The following is a 19,721-nucleotide window of genomic DNA, read 5'->3' as shown; positions in this document are numbered from 1 at the left end:
GGGTGAGTGTGTGAGTGAGTGTGTGTGTGAGTGTGTGTGTGGGTGAGTGTGTGGGTGAGTGTGTGGGTGAGTGTGTGTGTGGGTGAGTGTGTGGGTGAGTGTGTGAGTGAGTGTGTGTGTGGGTGAGTGTTTGGGTGAGTGTGTGTGTGGGTGAGTGTGTGGGTGAGTGTGTGTGTGGGTGAGTGTGTGTGTGGGTGAGTGTGTGTGTGAGTGTGTGTGTGAGTGTGTGTGTGGGTGAGTGTGTGGGTGGGTGAGTGTGTGTGTGGGTGAGTGTGTGTGTGAGTGTGTGTGTGTGTGGGTGAGTGTGTGTGTGAGTGTGTGTGTGAGTGTGTGTGTGGGTGAGTGTGTGGGTGAGTGTGTGTGTGTGGGTGAGTGTGTGTGTGGGTGAGTGTGTGTGTGGGTGAGTGTGTGTGTGAGTGTGTGTGTGAGTGTGTGTGTGGGTGAGTGTGTGGGTGAGTGTGTGGGTGAGTGTGTGTGTGGGTGAGTGTGTGGGTGAGTGTGTGGGTGGGTGAGTGTGTGGGTGAGTGTGTGTGTGGGTGAGTGTGTGGGTGAGTGTGTGGGTGAGTGTGTGAATGTGTGAGTGAGTGTGTGAGTGAGTGTGTGGGTGAGTGTGTGAGTGAGTGTGTGGGTGAGTGTGTGAATGTGTGAGTGAGTGTGTGGGTGAGTGTGTGAGTGTGTGAGTGAGTGTGTGAGTGGGTGGGTGAGTGTGTGAGTGAGTGTGTGAGTGAGTGTGTGGGTGAGTGTGTGAGTGAGTGTGTGTGTAAGTGTGTGTGTGTGTGGGTGAGTGTGTGAGTGTGTGTGAGTGTGTGAGTGTGTGGGTGAGTGTGTGAGTGAGTGTGTGGGTGAGTGTGTGAGTGAGTGTGTGGGTGAGTGTGTGAGTGGGTGAGTGTGTGGGTGAGTGTGTGGGGGTGAGTGTGTGAGTGTGTGTGTGGGTGAGTGTGTGGGTGAGTGTGTGGGTGAGTGTGTGGGTGAGTGTGTGGGGGTGAGTGTGTGAGTGTGTGTGAGTGTGTGTGTGGGTGAGTGGGTGAGTGTGTGGGTGAGTGTGTGGGTGAGTGTGTGGGTGAGTGTATGGGTGTGTGTGTGAGTGTCTGTGAGTGTCCATAGGGTGCTGACAGACACTGCTGCCCACACACTGGAATGTGCTGCCAGTACTCACTGAGCACACACAGCGGTGAAGAATGGCTCGGAGGGCAGAATGAAACACTGAGCCCAGTGAGAGTGAACACCTCCGCAGTGGGGAGGGGGGTGAGGGGGGGCATGATAATGGAGAAATTTAAAAAGAAAATGAATAAAAAATGTCAGACGAAACAGGATTTAAAATATCCAGAAAAAGAAAAAGACGCAATGTTATTACTTTGCCATTAAATATCTGATCACAAACAGCTGGGTCTTTGGCGGAGAGAGAGAGAGAGAGAGGCAGAGAGAGAGAGAGAGAGACAGACAGACAGAGAGAGAGACAGAGAGACAGACAGAGGCAGAGGCAGACAGAGAGAGAGAGAGAGACAGAGAGAGAGAGAGAGAGAGAAAGACAGAGAGACAGAGAGAGACAGAGAGGCAGAGAGAGAGAGAGACAGACAGAGAGAGAGACAGACAGAGAGACATAGAGAGACAGACAGAGAGAGAGAGACAGAGAGACACAGAGAGAGAGAGAGACAGACACGCAGAGAGAGAGACAGACAGAGAGAGAGACATAGAGACAGAGAGAGAGAGAGAGACAGACACAGAGTCAGAGAGAGAGCGACAGACACAGAGAGAGAGAGACAGAGAGAGACAGCGAGACAGAGAGAGAGTCAGAGAGAGAGCGACAGACACAGAGAGAGAGACACAGAGAGAGACAGCGAGACAGAGAGAGAGTCAGAGAGAGAGCGACAGACACAGAGAGAGAGACACAGAGAGAGACAGCGAGACAGAGAGAGAGTCAGACAGACAGTGACATACAGATGACACAGAGAGAGAGACAGACAGAGACAGAGAGATAGAGAGAGACAGAGAGATAGAGATAGAGACAAACAGACAGAGAGAGAAAGAGACAGATAGACAGAGAGACAGAGACAGATAGAGAGAGAGAGACAGAGAGAGAGACAGAGAGAGAGAGAGAGAGACAGAGAGAGAGAGAGACAGACAGAGAGTGGAAATAAGGGACAGAATGACAGAGACAGAGAGAGAGGAAGCAACAGACGGTGACAGAGAGAGAGGAAAGAGAGACAGAAACATTTAGGAAGGATAGGCAGAGAGGAAAAGGAGGCGGGGTGGCGTTGCTGGTTAAAGAGGAAATTAATGCAACAGTAAGGAGGGACATTAGCCTGGATGATGTGGAATCTGTATGGGTGGAGCTGTGGAATACCAAAGAGCAGAAAACGCTGGTGGGAGTTGTGTACAGACCACCAAACAGTAGTAGTGAGGTTGGGGACAGCATCAAATTAGGGATGTGTGCAATAAGGGTACAGCAGTTATCATGGGCGACTTTAATCTACATATAGATTGGGCTAACCAGACTGGTAGCAATGCGGTGGAGGAGGATTTCCTGGAGTGTATTAGGGATGGTTTTCTAGACCAATATGTCGAGGAACCAACCAGAGGGCTGGCCATCATAGACTGGGTGATGTGTAATGAGAAAGGACTAATTAACAATCTTGTTGTGCGAGGCTCCTTGGGGAAGAGTGACCATAATATGGTAGAATTCTTTATTAAGTGGAGAGTGACACAGTTAATTCAGAGACTAGGGTCCTGAACTTGGGGAAAGGTAACTTCGATGGTTTGAGACGTGAATTGGCTAGAATAGACTGGCGAATGATACTTAAAGGGTTGATGGTGGATAAACAATGGCAAACATTTAAAGATCACATGGATGAACTTCAACAATTGTACATCCTTGCCTGGAGTAAAAATAAAATGGGTAAGGTGGCTCAACCGTGGCTAACAAGGGAAATTAAGGATAGTGTTAAATCCAAGGAAGAGGCATATAAATTGGCCAGAAAAAGCAACAAACCTGAGGACTGGGAGAAATTTAGAATTCAGCAGAGGAGGACAAAGGGTTTAATTAGGAAGGGGAAATAGAGTATGAGAGGAAGCTTGCTGGGAACATAAAAACTGACTGCAAAAGCTTCCATAGATATGTGAAGAGAAAAAGATTAGTGAAGACAAACGTAGGTCCCTTGCAGTCAGATTCAGGTGAATTTATAATGGGGAACAAAGAAATGGCAGACCAATTGAACAAATATTTTGGTTCTGTCTTCATGAAGGACGACACAAATAACCTTCCGGAAATACTAGGGGACCGAGAGTCTAGTGAGAAGGAGGAACTGAAGGAAATCCTTATTAGGCAGGAAATTGTGTTAGGGAAATTGATGGGATTGAAGGCCGATAAATCCCCGGGGCCTGATAGTCTGCATCCCAGAGTACTTAAGGAAATGGCCCTAGAAATAGTGGATGCATTGGTTATCATTTTCCAACAGTCTATAAACTCTGGATCAGTTCCTATGGACTGGAGGGTAGCTAATGTAACACCACTTTTTAAAAAAGGAGGGAGAGAGAAAACAGGTAATTATAGACCGGTGAGCCTGACATCAGTAGTGGGGAAAATGTTGGAATCAATTATTTAAGATGAAATAGCAGCGCATTTGGAAAGCAGTGACAGGATCGGTCCAAGTCAGCATGGATTCATGAAAGGGAAATCCTGCTTGACAAATCTAGAATTTTTTGAGGATGTAACTAGTAGAGTGGACAAGGGAGAACCAGTGGATGTGGTGTATTTGGCTTTTGACAAGGTCCCACACAAGAGATTGGTGTGCAAAATTAAAGCACATGGTATTGGGGGTAATGTACTGATGTAGATAGAGAACTGGTTGGCAGTCATAGAGTCGGGATAAACGGGTCCTTTTCAGAATGGCAGGCAGTGACTTGTGGAGTGCCGCAGGGCTCAGTGCTGGGACCCCAGCTATTTACAATATACATCAATGATTTGGATGAAGGAATTGAGTGTAATATCTCCAAGTTTGCAGATGACACTAAGCTGGGTGGCGGTGTGAGCTGTGAGGATGATGTTAAGAGGCTGCAGGGTGACTTGGACAGGTTAGGTGAGTGGGCAAATGCATGGCAGATGCAGCATAATGTGGATAAATGTGAGGTTATCCTCTTTGGGGGCAAAAACACGAAGGCAGAATATTATCTGAATGGTGACAGATTAGGAAAAGGGAGGTGCAACAAGACCTGGGTGTCATGGTACATCAGCCATTGAAAGTTGGCATACAGGTACAGCAGGCGGTGAAGGCAAATAGTATGTTGGCCTTCATAGCGAGGGGATTTGAGTATAGGAGCAGGGAGGTCTTACTGCAGTTGTACAGGGGCTTGGTGAGGCCTCACCTGGAATATTGTGTGCAGTTTTGGTCTCCTAATCTGAGGAAGGACATTCTTGCTGTTGAGGGAGTGCAGCGAAGGTTCACCAGACTGATTCCTGGGATGGCAGGACTGACGTATGAGGAGAGACTGGATCGACTGGGCCTGTATTCATTGCAATTTAGAAGAATGAGAGGGGATCTCATAGAAACATATAAAATTCTGATGGGACTGGACAGGTTAGATGCAGGAAGAATGTTCCCGATGTTGGGGATGTCCAGAACCAGGGGACAGAGTCTTAGGATAAAGGGTAAGCCATTTAGGACTGAGATGAGGAGAAACTTCTTCACTCAGAGAGTTGTTAACCTGTGGAATTCCCTGCCGCAGAGAGTTGTTGATGCCAGTTCATTGGATATATTCAAGAGGGAGTTAGATATGGCCCTTACGGCTAAAGTGATCAAGGGGTATGGAGAGAAAGCAGGAAATGGGTACTAGGTTGAATGATCAGCCATGATCTTATTGAATGGTGGTGCAGGCTCGAAGGGCCGAATAGCCTACTCCTGCACCTATTTTCTATGTTTCAGTCTCCCCTCAAATTGTGGGACTCCTTCCCTCCCTCAGTCTCCCCTCCCTGATTTGATTTCAGTCGTATCGCAGAGCTCTCTACTGATGTTGTCAGGAACAAGACAAGGCCGTGGGACAGTCAGATGTGAAGTGCCCTGTGTGAGGTGACTGGGATAAGAGTTATGTTGCTCTAAAGTGACTGGACAGATGGACGAGAAGCTCTCCTTACATTCACAAGAACGTAAGAACATGAGAATTAGGAGCAGGAGTCGGCCATTCGGCCCCTCGAGCCTGCTCCACCATTCAATGAGATCACGGCTGATCTTCGACCTCAACTCCATTTTCCCGCCCAATCCCCAATCCCTCGATTCCCCGAGAGTCCAAAAATCTATCGATCTCTGCCCTGAGTATACTCAGAGCCTCCACAGCCCTCTGGGGCAGAGAATTCCAGAGATTCAGCACCCTCTGAGTGAAGAAATTCCTCCTCATCTCAGTCCTAAATGGCCGACCTCTTATTCTAAGACTGTGACCCCTGGTTCTAGACTCCCCAGCCCGGGGGAAACACCCTTCCTGCATCTACCCTGTCAATCCCCCTCAGAATCTTATGTTTCAATGAGATCACCTCTCATTCTTCTAAACTCCAGAGAGTATAGGCCGAGTCCTTACAATCTTTCATCATAGGACAGCCCTCTCACCCCAGGGATCAATCTCCTGAACCTTCGTAGCAACCCGTTGAGGGCAAGTATATCTTTCTTCGTATGAGGGGACCAGAGCTGTGCAAAGTACTCCAGGTGTGGTCTCACCCAGGCCCTGTACAATTGGAGCAGGACTTCCTTCTGCTTGCAGTAAATGAATCCTGCCTCAACAATATGAGGTAAATCACAGACCATATATGTCAGGCTAAACAACTAATGGTGCGTATTCTAATATATTTGTTTACACAGAAGCAAAGTCGTTTTGCAGATTAAAATATAAATACAGGTGCAGTGTCGAAAATCCAGAATTCCGGAATCTGGAATGCTCCAGAATCCAGGGCGATATGTGGAAGGGTCGTCTGGAATGCGTAAAATGTTCCGGAATCGGGACCTGCCGACCTCGGGGCCCCCTCGCCGGCCCGCCCGAACATCCCCTTGGCAGGCCCAGACTGTCTCCCCTCGGGGACGGGTCCTCTCCCCTGGGACCCTCTCCCCCCCGGGGCCCAGACCCTTTCCCCTTGTACCCTCTCCCCTGGGACCCTCTCCCCTGGGACCCTCTCCCCTTGGACCCTATCCCCTGGGACCCTATCCCCACGGGGCCTGGACCCTCTCCTCCCGGACCCTCTCCCCTCGGACCCCCTCCCCCCCCGGAACCCGGACCCTCTCCTCCCGGACACTCTCCCCTCGGGGGGGCCCAGACACTCTCCCCTCGGACCCTCTCCCCTTGGACCCTCTCCTCTCGAACCCTCTCCCCTCGGGGGGGCCCAGACACTCTCCCCTCGGACCCTCTGCCCCCCCCAGGACCCGGACCCTCTCCCCCCGGGGCCCGGACCCTTTCCCCCTCGGACACTCTCCCCTCGGAGAGGCCCAGACCCTCTCCCCTCGGATCCTCCCCTCGGACCCCCTCACCCCCGAACCCTCACCCCCCCCGGTGGGGCCCGGACCTTCTCCTCCCCTCGCACACTCTCCCCTCGTACCCTCTCCCCTTGGGCCCTCTCCCCCCGGTCCCTCTCCCCCCCCGGACCCCGGACCCTCTCCTCCCAGACCATCTCCCCTCGGATCCTCCCCTCGGACCCCCTCACCCCCGAACCCTCTCCCCCCCGGTGGGGCCCGGACCCTCTCCTCCCCTCGCACACTCTCCCCTCGTACCCTCTCCCCTTGTTCCCTCTCCCCCCGGTCCCTCTCCCCCACCGGACCCCGGACCTTCTCCTCCCGGAACCTCTCCCCTCGGACCCTCTCCCCCCGGACCCTCTCCCCCCCCCGGACCCCGGACCCTCTCCTCCCGGACCCTCTCTCCCCGGACCCTCTCCTCCCCTTGGTCCCTCTCCCCCCGGCGGGGCCCGGACCCTCTCCCCCGGACCCTCTCCCCCCGGACCCCAGACCCTCTCCCCTCGGACCCACTCCCCTCGGTGGGCCACCCTCCTCCCTTTCTTAATTTTCGAAATCCGGAAACAGCTGAACCTGGGCTCGGATATTTCCAGATTTGTGACGTCAGATAGACGATGGAAAATCGGGAAAAGCCTGGAATCGGGAATGTCCCGGGCCCAGATTCTCGATGCTGCACCTGTACAGTACATCACTCCGATACGTTGGACCAGACTGCGGGTGGAATTCAGCAATGGCACAAACCGAGCTTCTCCTTTCACTGCTGCCCTGCCCGATTTACGCCGGCTTTAACCCGTCATCTCGCAGAACTGTCAGATACCTTTTTAAAATTCTCCTACATTGATTTAATGCAACTTGCAACATGTGTTTGCGATGTGGAGACTTGCAGAGAGCGTGCAACCAAAACATTCGCCAATGAACAGCATCAGACGATTTAAGAACTTAAGAAATAGTAGCAGGAGTCGGCCATTCGGCCCCTCGAGCCTGCTCCGCCATTCAATGAGATCACGGCTGATCTTCGACCTCAACTCCACTTTTCTGCCCGATCCCCATATCCCTCGATTCCCTTAATATCCGAAAATCTATCGATGTCAGCCTTGAATATACTCAAACACTGAGCCTCCACAGCCCTCTGGGGCAGAGAATTCCAAAGGTTCACCACCCTCTGGGTGAAGAAGTTTCTCCTCATCTCAGTCCTAAATGGCTGACCCCTTATCCTGAGACTGTGACCCCTGGTTCTAGACTCCCCAGCCCGGGGGAAACATCCTCCCTGCATCTACCCTGTCAAGCCCTGTAAGAATTTTGAATGTTTCAATGAGATCACCTCTCATTCTTCTAAACTCCAGAGAATATCGGCCCAGTCTGCTCAATCTCTCCGCATAGGACAATCCCTCCCATCCCAGGAATCAGTCTGGTGAACCTTTGTTGCATTCCCTCTATGGCAAGTATATCCTTCCTTAGCTAAGGAGACCGACACTGTACACAGTACTCCAGGTATGGTCTCACCAGGGCCCTGTATAATTGCAGTAAGACGTCTTTACTCTTATACACAAACCCTCCTGTAATAAAGGCCAACATACCATTTGCTTTAATCACTTGCTGTACCTGCAGGTTAACTTTCAGTGATTGGTGTACAAGGAACCCAGGTCCCTCTGAACACCAACATTTCCCAATCTCTCACCAATTAAACAATACTCTGCTTTTCTATTGTTCCTACCAAAGTGGATAACTTCACAATTCTCCACATTATATTCCATTTGCCATGGTCTTGCCCACTCACTGAGCCTGTCTCTATCCCCTTGGAGCCTCTTTGCATCCACCTCGCAACTTACATTCCCACCGAGCTTTGTATCATCAGCAAACTGGGATACATTACATTTGGTCCCTCATCCAAATCATCCAGATACAGATTGCGAATAGCTGGGGCCCCAGCACCGATCCTTGCGTACCCCACTAGCTACAGACCGCCAACCCCTGCCAAAATTACCCGTTTATTCCTACTCTCTGTTTTCTGTCCATTAGCAATCCTCAATCCACGCTAGTATATTACCCACAATCCCATGAGCTCTAATTTTGTTCTCTAACCTCCTGTGTGGCACTTTATCTGAAAATCCAAATACACCACATCCACTGGTTCCCCCTTATCTATTCTGCTAGTTACGTCAAAAAACTCTAACCAATTTGTCAAACATGATTTCCCTTTCATAAATCCGTGTTGACTCTGCCCAATCCTATTTATTATTTTCGAAGTGCCCTGTTACCACGTCCTTAATAATAGATTCGAGCATTTTCCCTGCTACTGATGTCAGGCGAACCGGTCTATAGTTCCCCATTTTCTCTCTCTCCCTCCTTTCTTAAATAGTGGGGTTATATTAGCTACCTTCCAATCTGCAGGAACCATTGTAGAATCTATGGAATTTTGGAAGATGACAACCAATGCATCCACTATCTCTGTGCAATAAGTTCAGACAGCATGTTACACGTGACTTGCCTACCCAGCGTCACCAACATTTACATAGAGGGCAAAGCGATAGCTTGCAGCAGCATGCAAATTACCATCCATCACACTCTGCACCGTGGGAGTTAGACCTTCATCCAGATTTAACACTTCAAATTACTTCTACCTAAGAGTATCTGAGTGCGATATCACAAGCATTTATCTTTTCCATCTGCTAGAGGGAGCTTTACTCTGTATCTATACCCCTGTACCTGCCCTGGGAGTGTTTGATGGGACAGTGTAGAGGGAGCTTTACTCTGTATCTAACCCCGTGCTGTACCTGCCCTGGGAGTGTTTGATGGGATAGTGTAGAGGGAGCTTTACTCTGTATCTAACCCCCTGTACCTGCCCTGGGAGTGTTTGATGGGATAGTGTAGAGGGAGCTTTACTCTGTATCTAACCCCGTGCTGTACCTGCCCTGGGAGTGTTTGATGGGACAGTGTAGAGGGAGCTTTACTCTGTATCTAACCCCGTGCTATACCTGCCCTGGGAGTGTTTGACGGGATAGTGTAGAGGGAGCTTTACTCTGTATCTAACCCCGTGCTGTACCTGCCCTGGGAGTGTTTGATGGGACAGTGTAGAGGGAGCTTTACTCTGTATCTAACCCCGTGCTGTACCTGCCCTGGGAGTGTTTGATGGGACAGTGTAGAGGGAGCTTTACTCTGTATCTAACCCCGTGCTGTACCTGCCCTGGGAGTGTTTGATGGGACAGTGTAGAGGGAGCTTTACTCTGTATCTAACCCCGTGCTGTACCTGCCCTGGGAGTGTTTGATGGGATAGTGTAGAGGGAGCTTTACTCTGTATCTAACCCGTACTGTACCTTATGAGACTGTCATAGGGCTGCAATCACGTAAGATCGGAGGGTCTTATGTGTCTACTCCCTTGGTGTTCCGGCCCCCAGAGTTCCCCTGTACACCAATGGTCCTGGAATATTCAGCATTGGAGTTCCCGTTCTCGGCTCCCTCCCTTCTGATGCAGTGCCCATGTGCGGAGCAGATAGAGCTTCTGCCCCTTACCAGGCCCAGCGGAAACCATCGGCCCACACACTTGGCTATTTCCTGTGGGTTTTTTCCTCATATTTTTCCTGACTTTCCTCCATCCAACCAATAGCCATGGCTTAGAGTATCAGCCTTGGCTCAGTGGGCAGCACTCTCGCCTCTCAGTCAGAAGGTTGTGGGTTCAAGTCCCCCTCCAGAGACTTGAGCACATAAATCCAGGCTGACACTCCCAATGCAGTGCTGAGGGAGTGCTACACTGTTGGAGGTGCCGTCTTTCGGATGAGATGTTAAAGCGAGGCCCTGTCTGCTCTCTCAGGTGGACGGAAAAGATCCCATGGCCACTATTTTGTCCTAGCCAATATTTATCCCTCAATCCAGATCCCTAAAACAGATTATCCGGTCACTATCACATTGCTGTGTGTGGGAGCTTGCTGTGCGCAAATTGGCTGCTGCGTTTCCCCATTACAACAGTGACTACACTCCAAAAGTACTTCATTGGCTGTAAACCTTTCTGGGACATAAATGGAGTTATATAAATGCAAGTCTTTCTTTTTCTAATCCATGGCTTCCGTTTCATGGAACTCATCATCATAGGCAGTCCCTCGGAATCGAGGAAGACTTGCTTCCACTCTAAAAATGAGTTCTCAGGTGACTGAACAGTCCAATACGAGAGCCACAGTCCCTGTCACAGGTGGGACAGACAGTGGTTGAGGGAAGGGGAGGGTGGGACAGGTTTGCCGCACGCTCCTTCCGCTGCCTGCGCTTGGTTTCTGCATGCTCTCGGCGACGAGACTCGAGGTGCTCAGCGCCCTCCCGGATGCACTTCCTCCACTTAGGGCGGTCTTTGGCCAGGGACTCCCAGGTGTCGGTGGGGATGTTGCACTTTATCAGGGAGGCTTTGAGGACACTCCCAAAGCTAGTGCTCTACTCGGACCAGGACCTGAATACGACACTTGGCAGCGGGCAAGCTCCAAACCCACTCGCCGGACGCTGCCTCTCGGATCGCCCCGCGCCAGTGAAACAATATCTGCGGCATCGCGCAGCAACCCCAGTATTCAACCTCAAATATAGAATAATGTCCGGCAGCCTCCCAAACAGACAGCTGCTAACAGAAGCACTGAGAGACGGTGAGTGGGTGGGATTGTGAACAACAGAAATGGACACACTTCCTGCCACTCCTCAAAGTTCTTGTGACATGAATGATCGGTTTCTAATGGATGGATGAGTCGGGTCTGGGGCTGAATGTCGGGCATGGAATGCACAGCCACCAGGGAGGGTAGGAATGACTGTGACTGACCAATGAGATGGCGGGTTTGGACAGGGCCCTTACCTTCGTCCTCTCCGCCTACTGGGCTACTGTCTCCCTCTGAGGAGATAAGAAGACAGAGAGTGAAGCGAGCGAATCGAAACCAGCACAAGCCCGCCCCATTGCTGCATCTCCAGAGATAACCTGTGTTCGGAATAGGAGGCCATTCAGCCCCTCGAGCCTGTTATACAGGAACAGGAGGAGGCCCATTCAGCCCCTCGAGCCTGTTACACAGGAACAGGAGGAGGCCCATTCAGTCCCTCGAGCCTGTTACACAGGAACAGGAGGAGGCCACTCAGCCCCTCGAGCCTGTTACACAGGAACAGGAGGCCCATTCAGTCCCTCGAGCCTGTTACACAGGAACAGGAGGAGACCCATTCAGCCCCTCGAGCCTGTTACACAGGAACAGGAGGAGGCCCATTCAGCCCCTCAAGCCTGTTACACAGGAACAGGAGGAGGCCCATTCAGCCCCTCGAGCCTGTTACACAGGAACAGGAGGAGGCCATTCAGCCCCTCGAGCCTGTTACACAGGAACAGGAGGAGGCCATTCAGCCCCTCGAGCCTGTTACACAGGAACAGGAGGAGGCCATTCAGCCCCTCGAGCATGTTACACAGGAACAGGAGGAGGCCATTCAGCCCCTCGAGCCTGTTACACAGGAACAGGAGGAGGCCATTCAGCCCCTCGAGCCTGTTACACAGGAACAGGAGGAGGCCATTCAGCCCCTCGAGCCTGTTACACAGGAACAGGAGGAGGCCATTCAGCCCCTCGAGTCTGTTACACAGGAACAGGAGGAGGCCATTCAGCCCCTCGAGTCTGTTACACAGTAACAGGAGGAGGCCCATTCAGCCCCTCAAGCCTGTTACACAGGAACAGGAGGAGGCCATTCAGCCCCTCGAGCCTGTTACACAGGAACAGGAGGAGGCCCATTCAGCCCCTCGAACCTGTTACACAGGAACAGGAGGAGGCCATTCAGCCCCTCGAGCCTGTTACACAGGAACAGGAGGAGGCCCATTCAGCCCCTCGAGCCTGTTACACAGGAACAGGAGGAGGGCCATTCAGCCCCTCGAGCCTGTTACACAGGAACAGGAGGAGGCCATTCAGCCCCTCGAGCCTGTTACACAGGAACAGGAGGAGGCCATTCAGCCCCTCGAGCCTGTTACACAGGAACAGGAGGAGGCCCATTCAGCCCCTCGAGCCTGTTACACATGAACAGGAGGAGACCATTCAGCCCCTCGAGCCTGTTACAGAGGAACAGGAGGAGGCCATTCAGCCCTTCGAGCCTGTTACACAGGAACAGGAGGAGGCCATTCAGCCCCTCGAGTCTGTTACACAGGAACAGGAGGAGGCCATTCAGCCCCTCGAGCCTGTTACACAGGGACAGGAGGAGGCCATTCAGCCCCTCGAGCCTGTTACACAGGAACATGAGGAGGCCATTCAGCCCCTCGAGCCTGTTACACAGGAACAGGAGGAGGCCATTCAGCCCCTCGAGCCTGTTACACAGGAACAGGAGGAGGCCATTCAGCCCCTCGAGCCTGTTACACAGGAACAGGAGGAGGCCATTCAGCCCCTCGAGCCTGTTACACAGGAACAGGAGGAGGCCATTCAGCCCCTCGAGCCTGTTACACAGGAACAGGAGGCCATTCAGCCCCTCGAGCCTGTTACACAGGAACAGGAGGAGGCCCATTCAGCCCCTCGAGCCTGTTACACAGGAACAGGAGGAGGCCATTCAGCCCCTCGAGTCTGTTACACAGGAACAGGAGGAGGCCCATTCAGCCCCTCGAGCTTGTTACACAGGAACAGGAGAAAGGCCATTCAGCCCCTCGAGCCTGTTACACAGGAACAGGAGGAGGCCGTTCAGCCCCTCGAGCCTGTTACACAGGAACAGGAGGAGGTCCATTCAGCCCCTCGAGCCTGTTACACAGGAACAGGAGGAGGCCATTCAGCCCCTCGAGCCTGTTGCACAGGAACAGGAGGAGGCCATTCAGCCCCTCGAGCCTGTTACACAGGAACAGGAGGAGGCCATTCAGCCCCTCAAGCCTGTTACACAGGAATAGGAGGAGGCCCATTCAGCCCCTCGAACCTGTTACACAGGAACAGGAGGAGGCCATTCAGCCCCTCGAGCCTGTTACACAGGAACAGGAGGAGGCCCATTCAGCCCCTCGAGCCTGTTACACAGGAACAGGAGGAGGGCCATTCAGCCCCTCGAGCCTGTTACACAGGAACAGGAGGAGACCATTCAGCCCCTCGAGCCTGTTACACAGGAACAGGAGGAGGCCATTCAGCCCCTCGAGCCTGTTACAGAGGAACAGGAGGAGGCCATTCAGCCTCTCGAGCCTGTTACACAGGAACAGGAGGAGGCCATTCAGCCCCTCGAGCCTGTTACACAGGGACAGGAGGAGGCCATTCAGCCCCTCGAGCCTGTTAGACCATGGCTGATCTGTACCTCGGCCCCATTGATCCACATCCATCGATAGCCTTACCCATCAAAATCTGACGATCTCAGTCTTGAAAGCTCGAATTGACCCCCAACACCCACAGTATTTTGGGGGAAGAGAGTTCCCGATTCCCACGGCCCTTTGTGTGAAGAAGTGCTTCCTGACATTACCCTGAACGGCCTGGCTCTAATGGTAAGGTCCTGCCCCCTTGTTCTGGACTCCCCCCACCGGAGGGAATGGTTTCTCCCGATCCCACCCCCATCCAACCGTTTAATCATCGTAAACCCCGCGATCAGTTTAACCCTTCGAAACCCTGGAATTCTCACCCAGTTTGTGCCACCGGTACTCATAATTTAACCTGTAATCCTGGCCTCATTCTGCGTTGTTATTGTTGACCGCTGGATCTGACCCTTTCAGAGAGAAGCTGTTCAAAAAATCTCACCAGTTGGAGTAGAAATTGGAATGTTTTCCCCAGAGAGTCATTCTCCACCTGCATCTCCCCTCGCGTCTCCGACACCCCTCCCCCCATCCTCCACTCCCCTCCCCCCATCCTCCACTCCCCTCCCCCCATCCTCCACTCCCCTCCCCCCATCCTCCACTCCCCTCCCCCCATCCTCCACTCCCCACCCCCATCCTCCACTCCCCACCCCCATCCTCCACTCCCCTCCCCCCATCCTCCACTCCCCTCCCCCCATCCTCCACTCCCCTCCCCCCATCCTCCACTCCCCTCCCCCCATCCTCCACTCCCCTCCCCCATCCTCCACTCCCCTCCCCCCATCCTCCACTCCCCTCCCCCCATCCTCCACTCCCCTCCCCCGTCCTCAACTCCCCTCCCCCGTCCTCAACTCCCCTCCCCCATCCTCAACTCCCCACCCCCGTCCTCAACCCCCCTCCCCCCGTCCTCAACCCCCCTCCCCCGTCCTCAACCCCCCTCCCCCGTCCTCAACTCCCCTCCCCCGTCCTCAACTCCCCTCCCCCCATCCTCAACCCCCCTCCCCCGTCCTCAACTCCCCTCCCCCCGTCCTCAACTCCCCTCCCCTGTCCTCAACTCCCCTCCCCCAGTCCTCAACTCCCCTCCCCCGTCCTCAACTCCCCTCCCCCAGTCCTCAACTCCCCTCCCCCCATCCTCAACTCCCCTCCCCCATCCTCCACTCCCCACCCCCATCCTCCACTCCCCTCCCCCATCCTCCACTCCCCTCCCCCCGTCCTCAACCCCCCTCCCCCGTCCTCAACTCCCCTCCCCCGTCCTCAACTCCCCTCCCCCCGTCCTCAACTCCCCTCCCCCAGTCATCAACTCCCCTCCCCCCGTCCTCAACTCCCCTCCCCCGTCCTCAACTCCCCACCCCCCGTCCTCAACCCCCCCCCCCCGTCCTCAACTCCCCTCCCCCAGTCCTCAACTCCCCTCCCCCGTCCTCAACTCCCCTCCCCCCGTCCTCAACTCCCCTCCCCCCGTCCTCAACTCCCCACCCCCCGTCCTCAACTCCCCTCCCCCCGTCCTCAACTCCCCTCCCCCGTCCTCAACTCCCCTCCCCCCGTCCTCAACTCCCCTCCCCCCGTCCTCAACTCCCCTCCCCTGTCCTCAACTCCCCTCCCCCCGTCCTCAACTCCCCACCCCCCGTCCTCAACTCCCCTCCCCCCGTCCTCAACTCCCCTCCCCCCGTCCTCAACTCCCCTCCCCCCGTCCTCAACTCCCCTCCCCCCGTCCTCAACTCCCCTTCCCCCGTCCTCAACTCCCCTCCCCGTCCTCAACTCCCCTCCCCCCGTCCTCAACACCCCTCCCCCGTCCTCAAATCCCCTCCCCCGTCCTCAACACCCCACCCCCATCCCCCAACACCCCTCCCCCACCTCCAACTCCCCTCCCCCTGTCCTCAACTCCCCTCCCCCATCCCCCAACACTCCGCCCCCATCCTCAACTCCCCTCCCCGTCCCCCAACACCCCTCCCCCGTCCTCAACTCCCCTCCCCCGTCCTCAACTACCCTCCCCCCATCCCTCAACTCCCCTCCCCCATCCCCCAACACTCCTCCCCCGTCCTCAACTCCCCTCCCCGTCCCCCAACACCCCTCCCCCGTCCTCAACTCCCCTCCCCCCGTCCTCAACTCCCCTCCCCCATCCTCAACTACCCTCGCCCCATCCCTCAACTCCCCTCCCCGTCCCCCAACACCCCTCCCCCGTCCTCAACTCCCCTCCCCCCGTCCTCAACTCCCCTCCCCCGTCCTCAACTACCCTCCCCCCATCCCTCAACTCCCCTCCCCCGTCCTCAACTCCCCTCCCCCATCCCCCAACACCCCTCCCCCACCTCCAACTCCCCCCCCCCCGTCCTCAACTCCCCTCCCCATCCTCCACTCCCCTCCCCCGTCCTCAACTTCCCTCCCCCCCGTCCTCAACTCCCCTCCCCCCTCCTCAACTTCCCTCCCCCCCGTCCTCAACTCCCCTCCCCCCTCCTCAACTCCCCCCCCCCCGTCCTCAACTCCCCTCCCCATCCTCCACTCCCCTCCCCCGCCCTCAACTTCCCTCCCCCCCCGTCCTCAACTCCCCTCCCCCCGTCCTCAACTCCCCTCCCCCCCTCCTCAACTCCCCTCCCCCCCTCCTCAACTCCCCTCCCCCCCTCCTCAACTCCCCTCCCCCCGTCTCCAACTCCATTTCCATTTCAATCGCTGCCTCCCTTTCTAGATCTGCGCGAGTGTTGCTCGGTCACGGTGAGACCTTGCCATATGGTTTGACCGTGAGGTTAACTGAAGATCTTACCTTGTCCCAGAGCCACAGACTGGAGCAGGATATCAGCTGGATTGTGAGGCTTCAGGCCTAGTGCAGAGAGTGGGGTCTTGGCTAGTCCAGGCGGAGAACGCGCTGCTACAATAAAACAAGAAGCGGAAAGCTTGGATTACAGAGACACAGGAAGGAGTCCAGTTGGTCAAGTATCAAACAGGAGGTCACTGCCACTGGCTCACTGTCACTGGGTCACTGTCACTGTGTCACTGGGTCACTGTCGCTGGGTCACTGTAACTGGGTCACTGTCACTGGTTCACTGTCGCTCGGTCACTGTCGCTGAGTCACTGTCGCTGGGTCACTGTCGCAGGGTCACTGTCGCAGGGTCACTGTCGCAGGGTCACTGGGTCACTGACGCTGTGTCGCTGGGTCACTGTCGCTAGGTCACTGGGTCACTGTCGCTGGGTCAGTGTCACTGCCACTGGGCAACTGTCACTGGGTCACTGTCGCTGGGCCAAAGTCACTGGGTCAAAGGGTCACTTTCACTGTTTCACAGTCACTGGGTCACTGTCACTGAGTCACTGTCACTGGGTTGCAGGGTCACTGTCGCTGGGTCACTGGGATGCTGTCACTGGGTCACTGAGTCAATGTCACTGGGTCGCAGGGTCACTGGGTCACTGTCGCTGAGTCACTGGGTCACTGGGTCACTGTGTCACTGTCGCTGGATCACTGTCACTGGTCGCTGGGTCACTGGGTCACTGTCGCTGGTCACTGTCACTGAGTCACTGTCACTGAGTCACTGGGTCACTGGTCATTGGGTCACCGTCGCTCGGTCATTGTCACTGAGTCACTTTCACTGGGTCACTGTCACTGGGCCACTGCCGCTGGGTCACTGGGTCATTGTCGCTCGGTCACTGTCACTGAGTCACTGTTGCTGGTCACTGGGTCAGTTGCATGGTCGCTGCTCACTGGGTCACTGTCACTGGGTCACTGTCGCTCGGTCACTGTCGCTCAGTCACTGTCACTGGGTCACTGTCACTGGGTCACTGTCACTGGATCACTGTCACTGGATCACTGAGTCACTGAGTCACTGGGTCGCAGGGTCACTGGGTCACTGTCGCTGAGTCACTGTCGCTGAGTCACTGTCGCTGAGTCACTGTCACTGGGTCACAGGGTCACTGTTTCACTGGTTCACTGTCGCTGGGCCACTGTCGCTGGGTCAAGGGACACTGTCACTGGGTCACTGTCGCTCGGTCACTGTCACTGAGTCACTGTCGCTGGTCACTGGGTCACTGGAGCTGGGTCACTGTCACTGGGTCACCGTCGCTCGGTCACTGTCACTGAGTCACTGTCGCTGGTCACTGGGTCACTGTCGCTCGGTCACTGGTCACTGTCACTGAGTCACTGGGTCACTGTCACTGAATCACTGGGTCACTGTCACTGGTCGCTGGGTCACTGTCACTGAGTCACTGTCGCTGGGTCACTGTCGCTGAGTCACTGGGTCACTGTCACTGGTTGGTGGGTCACAGTCACTGGGTCACTGTCGCTCGGTCACAGTCACTGGGTCACAGTCACTGAGTCACAGTCACTGGGTCACAGTCACTGGGTCACAGTCACTGGGTCATTATCACTGTCACTGGGCAACTGTCACTGGGTCACTGTCACTGGGTCAAAGTCACTGTCGCTGGGTCACTGTCGCTGGGTCACTGTCGCCTCGCCACTGTCGCTGCCACTGGGTCACTATCACTGGGTCACTGGGTCACTGTCGTTGGGTCACTGGGTCACTAGGTCACTGGGTCACTGTCACTGTGTCATAGTCACAAGGTCACTGGGCCATGATCATTGTCACTGGGTCACTGTCACTGGGCCATGATCATTGTCACTCGGTCACTGTCGCTGGGTCACTGTCGCTGGGTCACTGGTTCACTGTCGCTGAGTCACTGTCGCTGGGTCACTGTCGCAGAGTCACTGTTGCAGGGTCACTGGGTCAGTGTCACTGCCACTGGGCAACTGTCACTGGGTCACTGTCGCTGGGCCAACGTCACTAGGTCAAAGGGTCACTTTCACTGTTTCACAGTCACTGGGTCACTGTCGCTGGGTCATTGGTCACTGTCACTGAGTCACTGTCACTGGGTCACAGGGTCACTGTCGCTGGGTCACTGGGATGCTGTCACTGGGTCACTGAGTCAATGTCACTGGGTCGCAGGGTTACTGGGTCACTGTCGCTGAGTGCTGGGTCACTGTCACTGAGTCACTGTCACTGGGTCACTGTGTCACCGTCGCTGGTTCACTGGTCGCTGGGTCACTGGGTCACTGTCGCTGAGTCACTGTCGCTGGGTCACTGTCGATGGGTCACTGGGTCACTGTCGCTGGGTCACAGGGCCACTGCCGCTGGGTCACTGTCGCTGGGTCAAGGGACGCTGTCATTGGGTCACTGTCGCTCGGTCACTGTCACTGGGTCACTGTCGCTCGGTCACTGTCGCTGAGTCACTGTCGCTGGTCACTGGGTCACTGTCACTGGGTCACCGTCGCACTGTCGCTGGTCACTGGGTCACTGTCGCTGGTCACTGGGTCACTGGTCACTGGGTCACTGTCGCTCGGTTACTGTCGCTCGGTCACTGTCACTGGGTCACTGGTCACTGGGTCACAGTCACTGAGTCACTGGGTCACTGTCACTGGTCGCTGGGTCACTGGGTCACTGGGTCACTGTCGCTGCTCACTGGGTCACTGTCGCTCGGTCACTGTCACTGGGTCACTGAGTCACTGTCACTGAGTCACAGTCACTGGGTCATTATCACTGTCACTGGGCAACTGTCGCTGGGTCACTGTCGCTGGGTCACTGTAACTGCCACTGGGTCACTATCACTGGGTCACTGCCGTTGGGTCACTGGGTCACTAGGTCACTGTCACTGTGTCATAGTCACAAGGTCACTGTCACTGGGCCATGATCATTGTCACTGGGTCACTGTCACTGGGCCATGATCATTGTCACTGGGTTACTGTCGCTGGGTCACTGGCGCTGGGTCACTGGCGCTGGGTCATTGTCGCTGGATCACTAGGTCACTGTCGCTGGATCACTGGGTCACTGTCGCTGGATCACTGGGTCACTGTCTCACTGGGCCACTGTCGCTGGGTGGCTTGGTCACTGGATCACTGTCGCTGGGTCACTGGCACTGGATCACTGGGTCACTGTCACTCGGTCACTGGCACTTGATCACTGGGTCACTGGGTGGCAGTTTCAGGGTAATTTTTTCCCTGGGTTTTGCCATTTTAGGACATTTTAAAGTTTACCGTGACC

The 19,721-nt window shown here is 54.9% G+C and overlaps 1 protein-coding gene across 9 annotated transcripts in view; it reads right to left on the bottom strand.

Annotated features, from left to right (window-relative positions):
* LOC139259631 (tensin-1-like) overlaps positions 1–19,721 on the bottom strand; it is an 875,917-nt gene that overhangs the window by 68,198 nt on the left and 787,998 nt on the right. For all 9 annotated transcript variants that reach the window (XM_070875129.1, XM_070875131.1, XM_070875130.1 and 6 more), the window contains one exon: positions 16,463–16,567. In XM_070875129.1, coding sequence (XP_070731230.1) covers positions 16,463–16,567 — 105 coding nt within the window. The remainder of the gene's footprint in view (positions 1–16,462; positions 16,568–19,721) is intronic.

Source organism: Pristiophorus japonicus, chromosome 3 (genome assembly GCF_044704955.1).
Source record: "Pristiophorus japonicus isolate sPriJap1 chromosome 3, sPriJap1.hap1, whole genome shotgun sequence".
Lineage (NCBI taxonomy): Eukaryota > Metazoa > Chordata > Chondrichthyes > Pristiophoridae > Pristiophorus > Pristiophorus japonicus.
The sequence above is the reverse complement of the archived record's forward strand: the minus strand, read 5'-3'. Positions and strand labels throughout refer to the sequence as shown.